We start from the raw sequence: 24,428 nt of genomic DNA on the forward strand, positions 1-24,428 counted from the left end.
ATCAGCAAAGGCCTTGGTATGTTTTAGTTAGTCTGAAAGATTACTTTAAGAAGTTCATAATTTTTACCAGCTGACCATTTTTATGTGAAACATTTCCCTTTGAAATGAAGTCATATTTTGAGGAAACTGTATCTTTCTGAAACCCTATAAAATGCAACAGCTGATTTCGATTGTTACAACAACAAAAATAAGAACGATGTGCATGGCATGCTTGTGGAGAAAAGATGAGTATTTTTGAAGATCGTATAGGGGGCCTACGGGAGTCAGTGTACGGAGTTTGGGAGATCATCCCGTAGCTTTGGTGCACATGAAACAATTAGAATTAGTCTTACAATCTTTGGCAGTAGTTTGTAAATATAAAATAACACATTTAACATGTCTAAAAAGGAAACTTCCATAAATTGTTGATTTTTACCGACAATCAAGGTTGTGATGAGAATAAATGGAGGGAGAACTATCTCTGCCGGTGATGCGTAAAATGTGTCCTCAGACACAGGTATAATATTATCGTCAGTCGGTTCCACCTCTCCTTCGGGTTCCCCGGTCGGCTCAGCGTGTGGTTCTCCGGTCGGCTCAGCGTGTGGTTCTCCGGTCGGCTCAGCGTGTGGTTCTCCGGTCGGCTCAGCCTCTGGTTCTCCGGTCGGCTCAGCCTCTGGTTCTCCAGTCGGTTCTGGTTCGCCAGTTGGCTCTGGTTCTGGTTCCCCGGTCGGTTCTGGTTCTCCGGTCGGCTCAGACTCTGGTTCTCCAGTCGGTTCTGGTTCGCCAGCTGGCTCTGGTTCTGGTTCCCCGGTCGGTTCCGATTCGCCAGTTGGCTCAGCTTCCGGTTCCCCCATCGGTTCTGGTTCGCCAGTTGGCTCGGGTTCTGGCTCAGGGTTGGGTTTCCAAGCACTCTGTGTGACCATGACGCAAGTAGCAACAGAGAAAGGCAGACGGTGAGCAAGCCATGTCTTAAAGATGACCTGAAACTACTTTGCCTATTAAAAATAAAGGTTATTGTCTTCATCAGTTCGGTTCATTAGTTTTCACAGTGTCACAAATTATATCGAAAGTATATCTTTTCTACATCTATTTTATTTTTTTATTTTTTATTACCATTAGCAAACCTATACCTTAATGCGGATCCTTTATAGCTAGCTGCAGCATGCGTGGTGGCTAACCAAGGGCGTCGATCGCTACTGAAAATTGGGGGGGGGGGGGCGGGCGAGCAAGTTTTAAAAATACCTTACATTATTTTCACCCATACCATTACCTTTACGTTTAGATTCTGTGTTACACGTCTTCCCTATTTTTTTGTTTGACAAGGAGGCGAGTTACAAGGGGGTGATAATTAACAAGTACAACATCCGATGGAGTTTGGGAATGGGTTTCCCTCATGTAAAACCGAGATTCTATCAAATTCAAACATCGTATGCAGAGTCTTTTTTAATTGTAACAACATCACGAAAGATTATTGGGTAAAATTTCGATTTGTTTTTTGTTTCCTTTCTTTTTCTTTTATTTTAAGATATTTTACCTTCAAACTTACTACATTTTTTTACCGCGTGTATCAGCTGACCTGAGCCGAAATTCCCGTCCGGCGCAATGGGTCAACGCAACCCCTCTCTTTCACACCATTTTAAAACATTTTGTATTATAGAGCCTATGTATTTGCTTTAGCTGTCCTTATTTAATATGTTTACTTGTATATACTGTTTTTGTGAACGTTATTGTCTTTGAATCTTGGCCGAATAAATAGTATTAAATAATAATAATGATCTTTAGAAGAGCTGACCGTGCAGTATGTTGTTCTTCTCGAAGTTTGGAGTCGAGTTTTGCTCATTGACATCAGGTTGGATTCTTCAATTTAAGATTTTCAGAAGCAAGGTTGTGATTGGACACTTATGTTGTCTAAATTTATCTGTGCTCTTCTTCTTGCGAAATCCCTTTGACACGAAAGCCTCATCTGAACAATGGGCAAGCCGAGTAAGACTTTGCGGAGTAGCACTATATAGCGGTTGGTTGATATCCATTTTGCTTCTTTGACAGCTGAGCCCAAACTGCTCGGAGCTGCTCCTACGGATTTTACTGAATTTTGTGCCTTGTGTGATTGTCAAATAAAGGTAAAACATTTTGCACGCGCGTACACACACAAACTTCTGTCTGGATGCATCGTGTACCGAAATTTATCGTCATATGTCTGTATAAAGAAACGGAAATAGGCCCCAAATACCATTCTGAGTGTGGTCCATCAGAACCATGATGATCAGAATAAAGATGAAATTGAAGAAGACATTTCACCGTCTGTCCGCAATTCTTTTATTTGAACAAACATTGTAATAATATCAAGAAAATTATGTATAGTTTATACTTTGTTGCATATTTTCTAATGACAGTCAATCAGAAAGTGGGGGGGGGGGGGGCATCTGATATCACAATGACTAGAATAAATATTGTCGTCTAGTTACTGAATCACAATTTCTTGATTTGTGCAACTCATAATCATAGACGTCAAACCAATGTTTGTATGAGAGAGATTGGTTGTTGCCAGCTTGGTGTTTATATCCCCTTGTGGGAGTTTGATCCCTTGATGGGAAGATCATATAAACTAAACATATGCTGTCCCCCCCCCGTCTGAAAAGGGGGGGGGGGTCCCCCCGTCCCCCACCCATCGACGCCCTTGTGGCTAACACGAGCAGTGTAGACCCCCCCCCCCCCCTGCCCAGTGATGTTTAATACAATTGCAATCTTTGGAGTTGTAATTGAAAGGACCATACTCTAACTAATCTGACTGTGAAGTGAGTTTCACTCAACATGCTCAGAATATGTTGAATAAACCAAGGTGAAACTGTAGAGGACCCGTACATGAACCGCATCTTGTATGGGCATAATGAACACTAGCGGGATGCCGCGCTTCGCGCGGCACCCCGCTAGATGAGGAGGATTCTAGTATATACAAATGTTGTGAAAGGTAATGTGGGGTAAGGGAGGTATTCTTAAAGGTAATAATCATTTCGTAGGATTGGATTAGAAATTGTATTTATAATCGGTATGGAATATTGTCATTTGTTGTATTTTGATAAATTAATTGTTGAGCGTGCACAACATAGGCCTAGATGTGGAACGTCGCCTCCCCTCCTAACCTTCTCTCTTGCGTTCTCCAACTAAAGGAATTGTAATTGAGCTTTAATATTGGGGAAGGGTGTACTTGGCAATGATGGTTCATGGCATGATATGTAAGGTTTTTCATGATCATTTAGTGTTGATCGAGCGGGCCAACGCATTATCTGTATAAATATGGATTATTTTTCGCCTCTTTTAGTTACGCATAGTTTTAATTCAATCGGCTTTTGTCATTGTATTAATTTTATTCACTGCACTGAGTATTTCAAGCTAAGATGACTGTAAGGGTAATTACTTCGTTGACTAAAAATATAGCACGTACACTGCTATAATGACACACTTACTTTGTGTTGAGCACATTGGGTATAATAGATGATAGCTGGGAAACTTTAGACTATCTGCCAATCACCAAGAGAGGGCGCTCTTCACCAGGTAATGTCAACAACTTAGGAATAGGAGAAGCTTGAGTGACGGTCACTGACAGCAAATACCTTGTGTTTTGCGTGTTTTTGATTTTGTATTTTAGATTTAGCCAAACTGTATTTTGTTTTCATAACACATTGCCAGCATAAACCAAATTGTTCTGGAACAGGACGTACTGGACACGAATTCCCCAAGGATAACAAGCGGTGTGCATGAGTTTTGGGGAGTGTTTCTTCTAGAGTAGGCCTATAGCAAAAATTCAAAAATGCTTACCTACCAAAACTTGAGAAGAAATCTGAAGTTTAGTTGTATGACAATGTATCTGATTTAATGTTCAAGAGGCTGAGAGACTTCTAAATATTTTGTGAGTATTTTTGAATTTTTAGCATTTACCATTGTTTGCTATAGTAGTTGTGCACCCTTACCTTGTAGGTCTGCTGCCCTCTAGTGGCAGAGCTTTCAAAAAGTCTCCCACAATCCCTACAACAAAGCTGTGTAGCTCATGCACATAAATATCGCTCAGGCCTACCTCATACAATTTTGATCACCAAAAAGTACATGCCAGCCCAATTTCATTTAATATCATGTCCATCATGCAGTATATGGTCGAATGTCGGCCGTTCAAAGTAAAGTAGCCTACACTCTAAAGATTCAAAGTATTTTACCTCAATCCTGTGATATCTCCTTTCATATTATAAGTCCACATTTTGTATCGCTATATTCAAAAGCAGTTTATTCAAACTGTCTGTGTGCGTGTTTTTCATCCAGTTTTGAAAAGTGCGCGCTCTCAATACAATTGCGTGCGTTAAACGCGCTTGCGCACGCGATGAGCACGCCATTATCGGAGTAATTTTGTTAACACCCCCCCCCCCCCCCCCCCTGTACAATTCAAATAACATGTAAAATTTATTTTCAAAAGTTGCACTTTGTGTTTTAGATACGGCTAAAAAACCGGCCGGAGCTAATGCCCCCGGTCTACGCAGGAAAAGAAGAAAGATACGACCAACTTTTGAAATGAAATTATCGCGTTATTAGTTGTAAATTGTAGGATTAATAGAACGACTCCCCAGAAAAGGTTACACTTTGCCTTTAACATTCTGGGCCCAATTTCATAGAAGCGAAGCACAAAATTTTGCTTAACCCCAAAAAATCCTGGCTTAAAATCAGATTACCGGCGAAGACTCCACTCAATTGTTATGCTTAGTGAACAACAGCTAATTACCAGTCACAATCAATGTATATGGCATATCATTTTGGCCAGTAACATGTGTAAAATAAGCGAGCTGTTATCGTATTTAGCAAAAATTTTGCTTAATCAACTCTTTGAAATTGGCCCCTACTGTTATGGTCGTACAAATTCAAGCTTGTGATTTGGCAATTTGAATTTCAAAATAAGCGGTCATCGTCACTAAATGAAATTGTGTTTCAATTAAATTGTGTAACAACCGTTTGTACATTAACACCACAATTCAGTTTTTTGTTACTGCTAGTGTCTTTTATGTAAATAATTATTGATTAAAGTAAATAAACCATTAATAATAATAAATAATACCTATAGTTTAAGTTAAAATTTTCGTTTAATTTGCACTCTTACCAAAACAAAAAAAGGTGACAAAGACGCATTTATAAATTTCATTCATTTTGCTTTATTGACAATAAACATCGGCTTACATAATGATTCGTTGTTAATAGGTCTAGGCCCCTATATATATTTAATAAGGGAGTCAATGTGTGGTGAGGAGGTTTTCAACTAATGGTTTAAACCCAACGAGACCTGGTTCTTGATCATTTACCGAGACGAAGTCGAGGTAAATTATCAAGAACCAGGCCTCGCCGGGTTTAAACCACTAGTTGAAAACAGATTCAACACACTTTGATTCCCATTTATAAATACCTTTTCGGTCAAAAAAATGAACATTTTTCAATCAAAAAGTAAAATAAATGCAAAAATTATAATTGTTCAATGATTTCTTTCAACACAACACCCCTCCAGCTATCCCTCGGGTAAACAACTCCTTAGAGAATGCTGTGCGAGTCGCGCGTATCGCGTAATGTGGCACAACAGTCTCGGCCGTTGCTCTCGACCAATAGGAGTGAAGAAACTGTCTTGCAAGCACAGGCGCAAGCTCGCGTGTCACGCCCATGTTTCAACACTTTTTACTGATCATAAACAAAGGTTTATACACACCCACGTGACGCGCTCTCCACCAATAGGAATAGCGTAACTGTCTGAGGTATTTATGAATAAACTTTAACTGTGTAATGTTTTTAAGTTTAGGAGATTAATTGTTTAAGGATTATGATAACATACAAGTCAACAAGATACAACAAGAAGTGTGTGAATTCATGAAATGATCCCTAGCCTTTTGAAACGAGTTAATGATTGATTGATTAAGTTAATTGACTGATTGTTTAATTTAGTAAAATAATATGTAGATGTGAACTTTTATTAACACACATTTTTTAAATGGAAGTGGTTTCATTATTTAAAGAGATGACTGATGTTTTGTTCATGTCACCAGCGCTGTATACCTTTACAATAGAATCAACCACGTAGTCTTTCAGAACAACATTTTACAAACCAACTGGATATTTTCAGAGCCACATCTTTTCCCAAGCAGAAACAGCTTATTATGAAATGCGGTGTATTCCAAGAGATTTTATTTTCTACTTTCAGAATGCATGTCCTAAAACTCACAACTTATGACAGACGACACAGATTAACATCCCATAGGCGAGCAATCCTGCGCACACATTGGATTGTGCAAATACACAGGGCTATAACCAGGGAATGATATCGCCCAGCAGCAGAGTTCAGTGATGTACTGCCACGACCTTCCACCACAGACACTGGGGTCGTACGAAGCGTACACGTAGATCTTGTTGCTGGGTGGGGCGTTACGCCTGACGATCTCACAGGCGTTCGGACCGGACCCACTGGTGAAGTGGCTACTCGGGTTGGCTGCGGTTCCGAGCCATACGTGGGCTCGGTTGAGGCAATCGTTGGGGCAGTTCCCGTTGACCCGTTTGCAGCCTACGCTCAGCCAGTTGGTGTAGGAGGGGTTTGGGAGGTCATAGAGAACGGGGAGGCTGTCGATGCTATCCCCGGTGACGAGACGAGAAGTGCTGTACCGAAGATCACAGAAACACCTGTTATGGGGAGAAGGACATTCGGCAATTAGAAATCAGGCAATTTGCAAAAAGAGTTGTGTTATTGCATTGGTTATTGTAAAACAAGGGAAATTTTCCACTCCAGTGGTGGTATCTCAACAGGTGTCCCATATCTCTGCCATTCCAAGGCTCATTCCAACCTTGTAAAATACAACATACACATTCCTTGGCTATGGCCTCAAGGTCCCAGTACGTTTACCATTTTAAATGGTAAAACCTCCTTGCTCTGTGATCTAACCTTACTCTATATAGGAAACAATGTCACCAATCATAAATGTTATTTCTCTGTGACATCATTTCTAAATCACGAGTTCACTAACTTTGTATGGAACCATAAACCATCTCCACACCATCACCCTCGGTCTCAACTATACTCGTTATCCCTTCGAAGTTCCCTCTTGCTTTTTTATAGTGCAAAAGAGTAGACTCGCCAGTATCCAGTATCTCTTATTGTTCTACTGTCAAAGTCACGTATACCATGAAGGAAACTTCATCATACGGAGAAATTTCCTCCAGGCTTATACTATAGATACAAATATCCCAAACTAGTAATTTAAACTTCATACAACGCCGAAATTTATCCAACCCCGACCGAATAATGATTAAATATTATGTAATGAAAGAGGAGATCCGTCGCTATATAAGGTGATGCTAATCATTTTGGTGATAGAGCAAGGATGGTCTAAATCTTCACTTAAAAACATTCTTCTTATGAACTCCCTGTATAATGTGCGAATAATTGCAATGAAACACTGTCTGGTAAATATTATAACCTACTCCTATAGAACCATGATGTTCGTTCCGCTACCGATAGCGAAACGAACAACGTTATTACGATAGCATATAAATATTATACGAGTATAGGAGAAGTAATTAAAGTACCCCAACAGTTAACTGTTTACAGAGAACGGTTTTATCTTCATCGTCGGCCAGCACAAATAACACATTTAACTGTTACACTTTACAGCATGAGAGCATCTTGGTGCATGAAGTAGGAACTAAACATTTACTTACGTTTTTCGATCAGCTTCAGTGCAGACAATCAAGGCAGCGACCAGGATGGCCCAAGCTCCACCAGAGAAGTTTCCAAAATGCATCTTGTTGTAATTTAGTTAGTGGTTGATGGCAATAGTGGTCCTGTACTGAGGCCGGTGTCTGAAAATGTGCCAGCTGCTAGAGATGGGGCCCGGTATTTATAGGTTCGCCGAGGCGAGAACGCTGTGGTGGCCATGGAGAACCAGGATATGTTGGTTAAAGGTAAGGTGTCGACCTTTCAATTATTGTTGATAAACAAACCGCCCTGGTGGGCCTATAAAACACTCAATCATAATAAAGATGTGTTATAACCATAAAGGTCTCTGCACTAGCATGTACAAAATATAATAGTCAAAACAACACAACTAATATAGTCACATGAGACATGATTTTAATGAATTAGTCAAAATATGTCTAGTATGACTAACTAGTTTTGTTTTGACTAATATATTTTTGAGAGATCTCTGTTAAACTTTGCTCTATGCTCTATGTTACCAAAGTCAAATTTATTTTGTCTGCAAAAATACCCCTATAAGTTGCTTTGTATTCAACAAAATCAACACAATTTTGAATATCATTTTTAGTAAAGATTTTTGTTGTTGCATTTTTATGGATTTCCCGATATATTTTGTTCAACCTGGGTTGTCAAAAACTCGGGCTGTGACGTTGTATAAGTATAAAGTTTTATGCCGAGTAATTGGTATCTGAAAAGCGTTACTGTTAGAAACGTTTCTCAGATTGGATTCCCATGAGGATTTTTGTTCCGGTTGGACATAGGCCTATAAATGTCATTATAGTAAAATGACATTTTTTAATGAAATTTACGAATGTAACCCCATTTAATACCAATGAAACGTTCCAAAAACTTTGCCCTTAAATCTTCACCGACTATTGTCACTCTTCCCATAACTTTCACCAAGAATCAAATGCCTTGAAAGATCATTTACGTAACATGTAAGCTTTGTGCACATCAACAAGCGTTTCTTATCGTCGTAAACAAGGATAGTATTACACCACAGGAAGGGTATAATTATAACCTGGGCCGATGGGGAAAACCAGGGGAACCCACAGTATCCGGTCTTGACGCGACGCCAAGGATTTCCGGTTTCAAAATTACTTTTGCAGAAAATAATTGATAATAATGGCTATTATCTTATTATTTAACGGTAGTGCATTGCAGGAGCCTAATGCGCCAGCGCAACATAACAGAACATAAAACAATTATGATCACAGGCTCAGGCCCACGCCTACAGGTAGTTTCATCAGCAGTGGCGATTGCGCACTCGATGGGCAAGCTGGTAAAGGGAGGACGAAGACCCCCACATACCGCCCAATAAACAAAATCACCAAAATCGAACAAGAAGGCAAAAAGACGCACAAAAAGCTTAACTTACCATAAATTTGACGTTCATCTTCAACAACATTTTAGCACCTCCTCTCCTTCCACAGGAGGCCCATAGCTTCCTCTCCATGGACCTCCCCAACAACAGAAAGCTGGCTACTACACGCGCCTGATTTGTTTCGTATTCCACCGGTTTTGACTTTTGTATAGTGTTTTTTATGCACTGGACACTGTTGAATATTGCTGAAAATAATTGTTAGCACAAAAACCTACTTGGTAGGCCTCTACCAAGCAAATGGAGAGCTGTTGATAGTATAAAACATTGTGAGAAACGGATTTTTTTCACTAAAATATTTGAATTTGATTTTTTCAGAATTAGAATTTGAGGTCCCGAACAAGCATCTGAATGCACTTTTTATAGCTCCATGGTGGGGATGGTGTGACAAGGGCCTGTTTTTTCTTCCATTATATATCTCGCAACTTCGACGACAAATACTTGAGTTCAAATTTTCACAGGTTTGTTTTGATCTTTGACAATGGGTGTCCAGTATCTTAGCTTTGAAATGTACTGTTCAATGTTCCAATTAGGGTATGCACGTGAGACATTCCATCACGGACCGCCCAATAAGATCCGGTTACGCATCCGGGTTGGCTTTTCCTTCCTCCGTGCTTCGAGGTAGCTACCTCCGTGCTTCAACAAGACAAGAATTCCTCCATGGGTTAGGCAAGATTCAACGACATCTCTTAAAAAAATAAAAAAATAAAATGGGTCTTTCACACCCGAAGGACTTGGGTCTGTGTGCAACAATAGTTGTACAAGCGATATGCCTTCTTCAAATTGGGTGATAATGACCAACAAGAAAGAGTGTTCTATTATGGCCTAACCGTATAGTTTATTGCCCCATGGTCCTACCATGGTCCTACCATTATAGCTCCATGGTCGGACCCTACCAAAAAAAAGGTAAAACAGTCCACAATTTCCACATTTCTTCCACAATATTCAATGATCAAGTATTATTTAGTTCGAAACAATATTCAAATGGTTCGATTCACACTGCCTCGAGTGTGCAAAAGAAAACTTCGAACCGGCAGAACATTAGGGCAAAGGTCGTTGCGGCGTCACATGAAAACAACTGCAAATAAAACAGTCGTCGGATAAAGAACTAGATATTACAGGCAAAACAAAATGGCGGATCACAAGGAGTAGGACGTTGTCTGCGCTACGTGAGGGTTTTCATTTAATACCGTGTGCAACCTGTTAGTTTGTGTTTTGTCTGTAAACCGACCATCCATCGTACATCACCGAAACCAACTTGAGCACATTCTGCGTTCAATTTTGCACAAAATGTCTGACGTTAGGGACATTTTTGAGTGGGATGTTGACGTACAGGCAGAGCCAGGAACTGCGCCGCCGCCGAGCGCGTCGACCTCCTCGACCGCCGTCAACAGCACCGAGACCACGGCACAACAAGTACGGAAGAAAGATGAGATCATTGGCATTATTGGCTCACATTCATCAGAGAAAAAACAGGTTGGTTGGAGCACTAATTCTACCTCCATGGTTGGAGCATGGAGGTTGAAATCCTGAAAAATTAAGTTTAATTAATCTAACTTTCCCATTGTTAACATGTTAAAGGCAGTGGACACTATCTATTGGTAATTACTCAAAATAATTATAAGCATAAAAAAAACCTTTCTTTGTGAAATTGTGACGAGTAATGGGGAGAGGTTGATAGTATAAAACATTGTGAGAAACGGCTCCCTCTGAAGTGCCATAGTTTTCGAGAAAGTTTTTGAGGTCTCAAAATCAACCATCTAAACGTACACAACTTCGTGTGACAAGGGTGTTTTTTCTTTCATTATTATCTCGCAACTTCGATAACCGATTGAGCTCAAATTTTCACAGGTTAGTTATTTTATGCATATGTTGAGATACACCAACTGTGAAGGCTGTTCTTTGACAATTACCAATAGTGTCCACTGCCTTAAAGTCTGTCGGTTGGATTGCAAGAATATTTCCTTTTAAATATTGTTTACTTTTTGTGAAATTGTGCCTATTTAAATTTTATAATTTTTTAAACAAATTAATAAATTAATTTCCTTATTAAATTGTTTTAAAAACAGGTAAATATAATTATGATTTATGTTCTTGTAATTGTTTAAAACCCTGCATATTTGTGTAATTTTGATTGTATTTTGTTTGTATTGTGTCTGTCTTGTTGTTACACTTTCGTCCTGTTTATGGCAAATCAGCTGTAAAAAAAATCAAAATATGGGGGATTGGAAAAAAAAGCTGGAACATGTTGGATTACTACTAGAACTACGATCGTTGTGAATATACGATCGATAGCAGAACAAACCTCATAGTTCTAGGAGTAAGGTTGGATATGTTGGATGATGTGTACATGTGCGTTTGAAGTGAATTTTGACTTGTTTTCTTTCTTCTCTGATATCCGAGACTGTCTGGCTGTACAGAGTTTCTATTTTGAATATTGCATTCAAGTGGGACTGCTGGGAAGTGCTATTTCAAGACATGAATACCCAAACCTCCGGAATTATGCATAGTGGTTGGATATTTCATCTTTGATAGGGCAAGGCTACTTCTAGAAACTAATGCTCCCCGTCAGCCTTATTTAAGTTTATAGTTCATAGTAACAGAAACCATGGCCTATGTTTTGAATCAACATGTAGCCTATTTAGTGGGAGATTGCTCAATAATAAACTTGAACATTCTTTGCAAACAGAAATCAAAGAAAAACCATGAGTCCACATTTAAGAGACCTGAGGGTATGCACAGAGAGGTATATGCCCTGCTCTACTCCGACAACAAGTAAGTTTTAAATTTAATTATACAATTAATTTTAACAATAACACATGGAACAACCCCCCCCCCCCACCTTAAAACTTACAATTACAATGTTTAAATTGGATGAAATATAATTTTTCATTCATTTTGGTTTGAACAAAGACAAATTGACTAGAGATCGATCTTTTTCCTCCAGGCTAAATCCGGATGTCCTAGGCTCAAATCCAGCTGTTGACAAATTTTCTTTCAACCCAAAGTAAAGAAGAGATTATGTTAGTCTGAAGGTACAGGGATTCAATTTGTAGTTTGTCAATGACCTCATTACAAAAGTTGAGAATTATGATCATTGATGAATTTGCTGCCAATTTATTATGAACCCTCCCTCCCTCTCCCAAGCCAGGGGTTGGTCCAGGGAAATTTTAAACTAATGGGTGATTGTTAGGCTACATCAACAACATACATTCCTTTGTCGGCTTTTTGGAATTAGTGGGCACCTAGTCCCCCACACCCAGATTGTGTATTCCTATTAGGGATTATTTTTCCTGTGTGGACATATTCGCTCCAGATTATTGGTGATACAGTATCACAACCATATTGAAATGAAATTTTCACATGTTCGTTTTATTGTACACACTTACACAGGGCTGTATGCTTCGTTTTTGAAAGGGCAAGGGCACCAAGGCAATTTTCTCTTTGGCAAGGGCACCCTATGAGGAAATTGTAAATTTCTACTGGAGCATTTCATGGGCACCAAGGCAATGGCAAGGGGCAACGGAGGCAATCGCCTTCGTTGCCTCCGTGAAGTATCAGGCCTGCTTACATTTCTTAAAACAAGCAGTCTGTGCAGTTTCAGACTTTTTATATTGTGAGCACATACATTAAGAAGTTTGTCTCATCTGTTGTTGTTTTCTTCGGTGATTTCATCTACTTTCGATAATGACCTTGGTTCTCTATTACGACTTTGTTGGATTTGTAGGGATCCTCCAGCGCTAATACCATCGGATTCCAACCAGGGTTATAAACAGATGAAAGCAAAGTTAGGACGGAGTAAAGTTCGACCCTGGAAGCGGATGTCATTCACAAATCCTGCCAGAAAGGTAGGTTGATATGTGAAAATTGTAAACAAAAAAAATATATATCCTCCTCTTACCAGTTTTCACAGTATTATGCCTTTTTCCTCGAATTGGGATAAAAATAATGATGCCATATATCAACCGATGCCCTAATTATCTTCATTTGTTAATATGAAGTATGCAAACATATTAAAACTTGATGGACATTGAAATGTTCACACCACACACCGATCTTTTATGACTTCAACTGACCCCATTTGTTTTGAGTTTTTCCTGTTTTCACGGCAAACAAGAAAGTATGGTTTCCCGGTGAAGCCATACATGAAAGAAACATCTGCAGTGACTACAACTGTTCTTTGAGACTCTGTCTATGACTCTATAGCCAGCAGTTGTCTTCATTTTATTCAAAATATTTTTTCATTAAATATTAAAAAATACCATGGTAACTTGCATAAAGTAAAAAAAATAAAAATAATAATAAAAAGTGTCAATAATTACTGGCTTTCAAATCTGATTTTTTTTTCTTCCCCTTTTTAAAATTTTGTTTTTCCTTAACATTTATAATGAAGCGTATAAAAAAGAGTGATAATTGAATCAACAAGCTGATATTTAAATTTTAATATTAATAATAATATTGATATGAGGGTTAAAAAATAAAAAATCTCCAAAAATATTAGAAAATGATATAAGGCACATGGCTTCTTTAAGCCTCTGTATTTTTTTTTCCAGAATGCTCAGCAAAATATTCAGTCACATAATTTGATCATCATGAATTGTGAATTGAAATAGTGTTTGATGAAACTTTTTCGGTGGGCAAATATTTTTATATGGCCTCAACATTATGACATATTTTTGAACCTTGTAGAAATGCCTAAAATACCAAACTTTTTGCCTTTACAAGTGCAAATAACCAGTGGAGCCTTACGTGTTTCTAAGTTTTGGTCATGGGAGAGGAGACTCTTTGCTTGGCAAATAAAACCACACAATTTTTATCTAAGGACGGTTTACATCGCGCACAGAGTGGTAAAAGATTTGCCACGATTTTAGGGACACCTCGAAAACAGGACCTCCTACGATATATAATGTTCCAATATTGCAGATTTGTTATAAGGCGAAATTACAGTCAAGCAGCAGCTACTAATCAGAAATTTTGCTAGGGGCTACATGGCGTGTCATGTCAGATTGGGCAAGTCCACTGGACCAAAGCTCTGGAGTTGTCAGCAGCAGAATGTGGGTTTGATACCAAAAGTCGTGACACTTGTGCCCCTGAGCGAGACACTTAAAGGCACTGGACACTATTGGTAATTACTGAAAATAATGTTTAGCATAAAAACTTACTTACAAGCAATGGAGAGATGTTGATAGTATAAAACATTGTGAGAAATGGCTCCCTCTTTACAAACTAAAATTAGACTTGAAATATAGCTATTTGTTATTTTGCTATACAGGACGGTGCAGTGTTTTACCACTGGAGGAGAGTTGCAGATGAGGGTAAAGACTACCCGTTTGCTCGATTTAATAAGGTACAAGAATTTAAAGGGTGTGCACAACGTTTGTATACTGAAAATGTCCACAGATTTCAACATTAATGTGGTATAAAGTTAATCATAATGAAAAACTTCCCTTCAAATATTTTTGCTTGAAAAGGTAAAACAATATAATATTGATCTTGTGAGTCCAAAACCTGATGTTAGGAAAATAGCACTCCTTCAAAATGGATGGTCTGTAGTAATAATTGGGGTAGAGAGAATTATGTTTGTACTCTCTGTATTTTTTTTTTGTTAAGTAGGCTATTGAAACTCTTTACATACCAGTGCAGTATTTCATTGCTCAGAATCTGTATTCCTACAGGAGGTGTCCGTGCCACTGTATACCAGTCAAGAGTACCAGCTGAATTTACATGATGAGAAATGGACCAAACAGGCTACCGACCATCTCTTTGACCTCTGTAACCGCTTTGACCTGCGATGGGTCGTAGTTCATGACCGGTTCGATTACACATCGTATGGGGTAGGTGTAAAACCTTTTTTTTTCTTCAAACTTCTCCTCACGGTTTACAAGTGTTTGCACGGTCTTTCTCCTCCTTACTTATCTGATTTACTCACTTTGTATCAACCAGACAGAGTGGGACTTCGATCCTCTGATGATAAACTTCTTCTGTCTATTCCTACTGGTTCAAATTCTCTCAAGGACAGATCCTTTTGTATTGCTGGCCCCAAACTGTGGAACTCTACCCCCATCAATATCAAGAACGCTCCTTCTATCGCCATTTTCAGGAAACAATTCAAAGCATTGTTCTAGTAACCCCCGTCTTTGTATTTGGTTTCTCGCCTAATTCTGTTCAGCGCTTTGATGATATTGTGAAGGCGCTATTGTTATTATTATTAGGGAATAAAGTTGTCATTTGTGTCTTCATTGTGTGCTTGGGATCTTAGGAGCTCTTCAAATAATTTTATTTTTCCTTTTTACAGGAGGGAAATAGTGTGTATGGGAACATTGTGAGAGGGGGTTCTGTTTTTTGAGAACTGTTTTAGCTTTATATTTGTGAACTCTTAGCAGCTCTTAAACATTGATTTGTAGTGTGGATATTTTACAGAAGCGTAGTATTGAAGATATGAAGGAGCGTTATTACAGCATCATCAACAAATTGTCCAAGGCTCGAGCTGATCCCAGCCTGAGCAATAGAGCGGCGCAGGTGTATGACGCTGAACATGAAAGGAAGAGGAAGGAACAACTGCTGAGATTGTTCAATCGCACTCAAGAACAGGTTAGTGTTCTCCCTTAACATCATTTATCATCAATTAGTGGTGTGCAACAGAGATTCCATTCACAACGTCACGCCAGAGGTGTTTATCTCTAATCATGTTTGGAAGGTCCTCTATTTCAAACTCTGTATCTCTACCGATCACGTCTATGCAGTTGAAAGGTCTGTGTCCTCTGTTAGGGCATGGAGATCTTCAAAATAGCACATCCGCCATAGTGTTACTTAGCCAGAGGGGTGTATGGGTGTCTTTTTGGACACCCTGTTTTATCTGTCATTTACATGGAAACGTATTGTAAGTGAACAATTTGGGCGACCAGTGTTTAAGTTTCCATTAAGTTTTGTCACCCTTTTACTTAATCCTCGCTAAAACCTTGTGGTCTGCTGTGGTCAAAATACAAACATAATCACTACTTACAAAAGATATAAAGTCATACAAAGTGACTCAACAAGATACACGTAGAAAAGAGAATACAATGTACACATTGGGAAATGAGTGCATCACAAAACTAAATTTGACCTTGCAGCCCTTTTTGGGGGTGTCGTGGTCGTGGTTGAGTGGATAAGAGCACCAAACTGAAGCTCTGGTGTTTCTGTGCAGCAGAGTGTGGGTTTGAGTCCCGTTCGTGACATTTGTGTCCCTGAGCAAGACACTTAACTATAATTGCTTCTCTATACCTGGGATAAATGGGTACCTTTGCGGGCAGAGATAGTTCTTGTGGTTGATTTAGCTTAGTAGCCCGTTTTTGTTGCACAGGCTGTATACTCCCTAGGGAGCTGAGATGGTTTAATGAATTAAATGGCCCAGTGACCAGGGGTAATAATGTTGGAAGCGCTTTGAGATGCACTTTGGATGTGAAAAGCGGTATATAAAAAGTGTTTCTCATTTTTAACAACTTGAGAACAGTTAATTTATAAAGAATTTTTTTATCCATTTAGGTGGAAGAGGAGGAGATGCTGATCGCAGAATTAAAGAAGATCGAGTTGAGGAAGAAAGAACGCGAGAAGAAAACCCAAGATCTCCAGAAACTTATCACAGCGGCAGACAACAATGCAGAGCTGCGACGGACCGAGCGAAAGATTACCAAAAAGAAGATTCAACTGCCTCAGAGCAAATCAAGAAAAGAATTGGAAGGAAGCTCCAAAGTAAGTTTGTCCGTTTCCCAAATTTCCTGGATTCCTGAGCTACTTGTTTTCCCATTTTGGCAGCTTGTGTTTAGAGGTAAAAGGGTGTTGTTAGGGTTTTTTGTGGTTGTGAATGTGTTTAGGATAACTCATATATATATATATATGTAAATCTGCTCTAATGACTCTGTATAATAATCCTGCCAGGAGCCCTAGATCTTAAGATCTGTCCTTACTTGTTGTCTCTCTCACTCACAATCAATGTCCTAAGTATTGTTTGAAGCTTTGCGTGGTGTGGAGAAATAAGAAGAACCTATAAATAAATAGTGAACTTGTGGGTACAACCATGTGTAAATCTCTTAGGGGGAGTGTTGGCTCTGAGAAGAGCCGGTTTGGTCTCGACGTTTCGAACAGTATACTCTGCTCATCTTCAGGAGAATGTCCAATTTTTGCAGCTGCCATCGAGAGATACTCTGAAAACGGGCGTCATTAGGGGTGCACTATTTCAGTTTTGTATCACTGAAGAAGTCAAAATTATTTTGGTACATGTAGTCAAATTTAACAGAAAAACTTTCTGAAACAGCAGTTTGAAAAGTAGTTTAACTTTGATTTTCTTAAAAGCTTTTGGCTACAATGCAGATTCACCACGTTATGAAAACGCTGACAAAATGCATGATTTTCTCTCATTTGATGCATTTTGTATTATCTTAACATTTTTTTAAGCAGCAAATTCTGGAAACTGGAGGAATTAAGTTTCCAGATTTCAAGCAGTCGGGAGTTTACCTCAGAAGCCAAAAGGTAAGATTCTTTGTCTCTTTGAAATATTATACACATAATGAATGTTTATGAGTGCAATGGTGCAAATATGTTCATGAGTTGAAAGATGGAATTTTCTATTCAACGAGGCAGAGCCGAGTTGAATGGAACATTCCAGCTTTCAACGAATGACCATATTCGCACCATTGCACGAATGAAAAACATTCATTATTTGTTTTATATAACATCCAAGTAGATCTTTGTCATTTTGATTGAAAGATACAACTTTCAAAACAAACAAAGCGTAGGCCTCCAATTTGTAATTGTAGAAGACGAATGCTAGTAATTTTACTAATATGCCTTGCTTCGTTACCGAAGACAACGCGCATGCAGTGATGTTTTTACTCAGCTTTTTCGTTCCATCCGAAAAGTACCATTGCACGCTGGCAGCGTGCAATGGTACTTTTCGGATGGAACGAAAAAGCATGGTGAGTGACTCAGCGTGCAATGGTACTTTTATTTGCTATCACGTGACGTACAATCCTCCAATCAAATGGCAAGGATCTGCTTGGGTGTTATATAAAACAGTACAGTGTCATGTCTGCACTTTGTCATGTCTGCACAGTTTTTATGTATAAATTAATAAGTTTATTATTTCCTTAGCCTTTGTGATATATAGTGGCCATTATATAACTGACATACAGATCCTTGTCATTATTTTTATTGGTGGAACTTACTTCACGTGACATTCACTATTACTCCCATCCGGCGATCAAAAAGACCTATTCGCCCACGGGAAATAGAATTTCCCATTCAACAGTTAGGATCATCCTTGTTCCAAATGTTTTTGAGCAGTACAGCGTCGCCGCACAGCTGCTAAAACAAAGGAGCACCTGTGCAAAAGGTTGTGATCCGTTGTGCACTGTTGCCGCTACGCGGCGCTATATGATTTTTTGTTGTCAGTAGTTTGTGTGATTTTTCATAATGTTTTACTTTTAAAATACATCAAATGACAAGGATCTATGTCAGTTATATAAAACAAACATTGAGTGGCTTTAATTCGTGGAATGGAAGGAATATTATCGCTCGGTAAAATTTGGACTGTTCCATTTCACTCGGCTTCGTCTCGTGAAATGGAACAGTCCAAATTTTACCTTGCGATAATATTGCTCCCATTCCACTCTGAGCCACTGAATATTTGTATACTCTATGAGTGCACTGTGTGGTTTGGGTATATATAGATGGATTTACACAAACCTTACATAGTTGTAGTAATGTGGCCACCATATCTCAAAATGGCTTATTGTTTTTTGTGTAAAGTAATTTGTTCTGTTTGCAAGAGTTAGTGTCTGGTTTTCACTAACTGCAAATATTTATGGTTAAAGGCAGTGGACACTAGTGGTAATTACTCAAAGTAGTTATTAGCATAAAACCTTACTTGGTAACGAGTAATGGAGAGCTGTTGATAGTATAAAACATTGTGAGAAATGGTTTCCTTTGATGTAATGTCGTTTTCGAGAAAGAAGTGATTTTCTACAAATTTGATTTCGTGACCTCAGATTTAGAATTTTAGGTCTCGAAATCAAGCATCTAAAGCACACAACTTAGTGTGACAAGGGTGTTTTTTTTTTCCTTCATTATTACCTCCCAACTTCGACAACCGATTGAGCTCAAATTTTCACAGGTTTGTTATTTTATGCATATGTTGAGATATACCAACTTTAAAGAGTAGTCTTTGACAATTACCAACAGTGTCCACTGTCTTTAACTCACTGGAAAATGTTCCAAGAGTAGTAGACAACAAAATTAACAAAACGGGGATACCGCCAACATAGGGCTAGATACCTTAATCCGGAGGTCATTGGTTTATATCCCACCCTAGTAATTTCTTTCTTTGTTCAACCCCAAATTAAGAGTAGTAGGGTTAATTTAAATCATTATCACTCAACTTCTGACAGCACTTTTGGAAATAAACCATTTGCACGCTTTCTTGATGTAGATGAAGTTGCCGTCCTCAGTCGGTCAGAAGAAAACCAAAGCCATAGAACACCTTCTTGATGAGCTAGGGATACCCATTCAACCCATGCCAACTGAGGACATCAGTTTGCTCTACAATGAACTCAGGTACGTCTTGCAATCTGGGCCCAATTTCATCGAGCTGCTTAAGCACCAAAAAAAAGGCTAAGCATTTATTATACTTTATACATACAACATTATTTTATATACCGCCATTCCATAAAGATCACATAGGTTTGTGACAGAATTATCTGAAGCAAGAGCAATACAAATCAATACAAAAAATATATACAAACGGGAAACCATCAACATGGGAAAATGTATGTTTTCAAGATTCTTCTTAAAAACGTTCAATGATTTTGCAAAACGAAGTGTAGGTGGGAGATTGTTCCATAATGTTGATGCAACAAAGGAAAATTATCTGTTGGCGGTTGATTTGAGTGTCTTAGGATGAACTAAGCACCAAATGATGCTTACCAGAATACAGTTCCCAGCCAAACTACAATGGCACGTGTACAAATTGTGACTGGTATCCTGCTCATTTCTGCTTAGTTGATGAGACACTCCCTTAGCGCCAGTGACAATACTGAATAATGGGAAGACGCAGTGTTGGAATGAGTAGCAAATTTGCTGAATACAGTTTGTCTTTAATTCTCACTCTGAAGTTTTTCTCCTGGAGTCAAGCAGAGTATACTGTGCAAAACATTTTCAGAGCCAACACTCCCTCAAAAGAGAACTATTACATGGTTGTACCCCGCATGTTTACTATTATTTATAGTTAATTCTTATCCTTCACACCATGCGAAGCTTCAAACAGTCATCACTCACCCTGAAGTTCTTGCACCTTATCTCGTGACTATCTCTTCATCCCATTCCCCACAGGTCTGACATGGTCCTCCTGTACGAGCTCAAGTTGGCACACGCCAACTGCGAGTTTGAACTTCAGACTCTGCGCCATCGTTACGAAGCCTTGGCTCCAGGAAAGCTCCCCTCATCAGCCCTGTCGCTGATCAACGCCATGCCGCCAATGGAGGATCCCAACGAGATACTACCAATGTTGCTGGAGGAAGGAGGAGTGATTGTTAAGATGGAGGACGACACCTCGGATGACCAATCCAACAAGAATAAGAAGGTCAAGAAATGATTTGTGTTTTTCCCTCAACTTCCTTTTCTCCCTGTCTCTTCTTCCTTAACTTAGGGGACGATTCTATCCCACACCATTCTCATACTTTATCTTTTTTTCTTTTTAAATTAGATTTAATGTTTTTGACTAATTATTGTAGGGTGTCATGGCCGAGTGGTTAAGAGCACTGAATTCAAGTTCTGGTGGTTATTAGTCATCGAGTGGTTAAGAGCACTGAATTCAAGTTCTGGGGGTTAAGTCATCGGAGTCTAGGTTTGGGTCTCAGTCGTGACACTTGTGTCCTTGAGCAAGATACTTTACTATAATTGCTTCTCTTCATCCAGGGTATCAATTAAGCATGGGCGATATCGATTTCTTTTATTCACGATATATCGCCGACATTATATCGCGATATTCGATATAATCGCGATTAATTAAATTTGACATCATCAGTCTTCAAACTCCAAGTGAAAGTTGTAGAAGAGACAGTCATAGCATAAGAGAGGTGTTCTAATGACCTATTCTTCTGGTTTGACTCCAAACCTATGGGGTGCAAGATGTCTCAACTAGCAAATACATCGCGATATTTAATCGATATATCGCGATTATCGCGATATATCGATATTTCGATTAAAACCAAATCCATCCGATATCGAAATCGTTTCCAAATTAATATCGCGATATTCGATAATATCGTGATATCGCCCAAGCTTAGTATCAATAGGTACCTTTGAGGATAGAGGTCGATATTGTGTTCTAAAAAAGTCTTCTGAGCGCAACAGCAACTCAGGCGCTATACTCCCTAGGGAGTTGAGAAGGAATAAAGAAATGTTATTGGCCCAATGACCAGGACACTAACGTAAAGCGCATTGATACATTATTGTAAAATGCGCTATATACATGTAACAACCAGTTGTTATTATTATCTTGTTCCTTTTCATATCAGATTTCTGATGTATTTGCTCTTAGAAAACTAGATAAATATTAGATTGTTTAGTTTTTTTAATGTGTATGCATGGCCATTTGCTGTGACTGTGTTGTTTTTCTGTGTGTAGTATTTCAAATTAAAAGTAACATAATATCATTGGGTACTTTAGGAAATCATGCTTTTAGTCAGCAGCACCTAACGTATGGAATAATTTGCCATCACATATTTTTAAACTGCACACACAAAGTCTTTTTAAACCCCAAGTTGCATTGGGTTTTTTTTTTTTTCGTATTTACAGTATTATGGTGTTCATGAACTTTTTTGTCAATGAGCCTTGATTTATTTTTTCTTAGTTTTACTGGTGTACTTTTTCTTACTGTTTCTGTGCAATTTTCTACTGTGACATTTTTACTGTTTGGCGCCCCCAAACAGGCTGGTCCTGGAGAGAATGCAATATAAATTCAATAAATTATTAAATTGTCATTATTGTTTCTCACAGCCTGTGTCAGAAATCATTGATGTTGTCACCACATCTCCTTCAACACCTGTAAGTTGATTTTATAATTTTTATTTTAACTTGTCTTAATAATTAATGAAATTTGTAATGGTGCCAACTAGAATTTCCTTGATATAATTTTATACAAACAAAGACCTGTGGATTCAAGGGGCCTTTCTCAAACCTCGGCCTGGGCTTCCTTTCTGTCTACGTATGCAGTGGAAACACAGCGAGAATGAACCGGCCTTCAGGCTTATACTTGTATTTTGTAGTAGCGTGTATTTTGTACACGGTAGTGGTTCGAACATTAGACGGCGCCTGGAGCCAGAAGCTTAGGTTCAGGAGAGGTCCCTTAAGGCATACCAAATGCCTAAAGTGGGCATACAAGTGGCATGGATGGCTCGCCTCTCACTATTTTGTCCCTGGTTTTCAAATAAATGCTGAATTTGTTTTCTTCTTTTTTTTTCTTAGCTGAGATGTAAACAATAATTAACGATTGTCTTTTTTTCTAAACAGCGCAAGAGACGAACAGCCATTGAGCCGCCGACTGTAGTAAAGAAAATCAAGAAATTATGAGGACTCGTTTCTCCAAAAAAGAAGGTCGTCTTATTTTTCTTTCATTAGATAAATATTCTCAGAGAGATAGAGATATGGACCAGGGTCATACATGTACCTCTTAAATTATTCAGTTGGAGAGAAAAAATAGCTTTTCAAAAAGTCAGCATACAAGAAGTTCTGAAAAGGGAAAAACTATTGGGAAAAGTCGTTGAGAAACTTTGGAGCGGGCAACAGAGACCATGGCCACTGGTGTCTGAATGCCAAGACCAGAGCAACAGATAGTGCAGAACTTCAACTTTAGTTCCAGATATAATGTCATCCATGGATTGATGGTTAGTTGTGAACTCATCATAACTGTAGTTAGGGACACCTAGAATACATGAACGGAATTTCAGCTTCTCAAATCAGGTAAAATAATACAACAAAATTGTGTCAAAATGTTGCTCACATTGTAGGGAAGCTTTATACCCAGGACGTCAGTGGCACTCCTACCAGGTCTAGGGTGTCCCTAGCAAACCCATACGGTCATAGCCCTAGCTGTAACTACCAATATGGGTACGGCTTTGGTTTCTTTGTAAAAATTATTTTATCAAAGAGATGTGGCACATGGTTGGTTTATCAAGCAGGTGTTTCTGCCTAAAGCCCCGAAGAAAAAATGTTTAATAATTGAATCATGAATCTTGTGTTCTACTGAATAGTTGAAAAGCAGTATAATTAAATACTGTATCTGGAGTGGTAGCTACAGCTACCATTATTTTAAGCAAACAGAAATACCTTTGCTCCACATGAGCTACGTCTACCTATTTGTTAAAGGGTCTGGATACCTTTGGTTTTTGGAACCCTTTGAATGTTTCAATCTTATATAAATGTAAACAGTATACAATAACCGCATTACTTCAAAGTGAACTGTTTCTCAAAATGCATATCGGTAATACTATCCAAAGTTGCTGTATTTTCTACCATGCAAATTGTTATTTACACTATAATTTTCAAACGTATACAGACCCTTGAATTTGCTAATTTGTTTTCAACCTTTCCTGTAAAATAAAATAATAAAACAGTCCAGCGAATTTCAACCAATGAGTGTCTTTTTTTTCAGTATTTGTTTATTTAAGTTATGTTTTTGGAAGTTGGACACAATCTCTGTGCTCTGTAGACTATTGGACAAGTACAATGTAGTTAGTTGTCCCACGCAGTGAAATAGTCGAGTTATCACTGCTCTCGCGCGAACTGCTGGTTGCCGACTTTTATGGGGAGTAGAGTCGGGCAGTGCGTAGTAGTCGCGCAACCAGCAGTTTGAGCACTTCATATTTTCAAGAAGCATCTGAAATCACACCTGTTCCCACAATCATTGTTTTGCTGTTTATGATATTTATTTGCAGATTTGTTTCATCGTTTCCACGTTTCTTTGCTTCATCACAAACCGCTGTGGTATCGATGAAGGTGCGGTTTATAAAACATTTTTGTATGTATGTATGTAAATAATTCTGGAAAAAGATTTGTATGAAATGTGCATAATTGCTGTCTGTGAATGATAGCTTCGTTGTTAGTTTGAGGAATTGGAAGATGCAGTCATCTTAGTCAGAATCTTAGTCAGAATCTCAGTCAGAATCTCAATCAAAAGTCATTCTGTCCAACAGCCTAAACCTTGGGGGTATGTTTTGATTGACTTCCTTTGGCTGTTTACTCCAGTGACAATAAAGAATGGAAAGATGT

At 38.6% G+C, this 24,428-nt stretch overlaps 2 protein-coding genes across 4 annotated transcripts; one reads left to right on the plus strand and one right to left on the minus strand.

Moving 5' to 3' along the window:
• Positions 1-5,696: 5,696 nt before the first annotated feature.
• On the minus strand, positions 5,697-9,245 carry LOC117297845. The gene is made up of 3 exons (XM_033781010.1): positions 9,123-9,245; positions 7,708-7,911; positions 5,697-6,672 (listed from the first exon to the last, which is right to left on the minus strand). Exons 2-3 carry the CDS (start codon positions 7,788-7,790, stop codon positions 6,243-6,245), a joined length of 513 nt encoding a protein of 170 aa, XP_033636901.1. The 5' UTR covers positions 7,791-7,911; positions 9,123-9,245; the 3' UTR covers positions 5,697-6,242.
• A 1,004-nt stretch (positions 9,246-10,249) lies between these two features.
• LOC117297533 (DNA methyltransferase 1-associated protein 1-like) lies at positions 10,250-23,585 on the plus strand. 3 transcript variants are annotated; one of them, XM_033780623.1, is made up of 12 exons: positions 10,250-10,601; positions 11,815-11,900; positions 12,844-12,973; positions 14,398-14,472; positions 14,801-14,959; positions 15,546-15,716; positions 16,650-16,856; positions 17,562-17,633; positions 19,591-19,715; positions 20,490-20,739; positions 22,158-22,205; positions 22,671-23,585. In XM_033780623.1, exons 1-12 carry the CDS (start codon positions 10,416-10,418, stop codon positions 22,728-22,730), a joined length of 1,569 nt encoding a protein of 522 aa, XP_033636514.1. In that variant the 5' UTR covers positions 10,250-10,415; the 3' UTR covers positions 22,731-23,585. The 3 variants fall into 3 exon arrangements, with proteins under 3 accessions (XP_033636514.1, XP_033636515.1, XP_033636516.1); XM_033780624.1 differs by having other exon boundaries at positions 12,853-12,973; XM_033780625.1 differs by having other exon boundaries at positions 10,250-10,596; positions 11,809-11,900.
• The last annotated feature ends 843 nt before the right edge of the window (positions 23,586-24,428 follow it).

This window comes from Asterias rubens, chromosome 12 (genome assembly GCF_902459465.1).
Source record: "Asterias rubens chromosome 12, eAstRub1.3, whole genome shotgun sequence".
Taxonomy (NCBI): Eukaryota; Metazoa; Echinodermata; class Asteroidea; order Forcipulatida; family Asteriidae; genus Asterias; species Asterias rubens.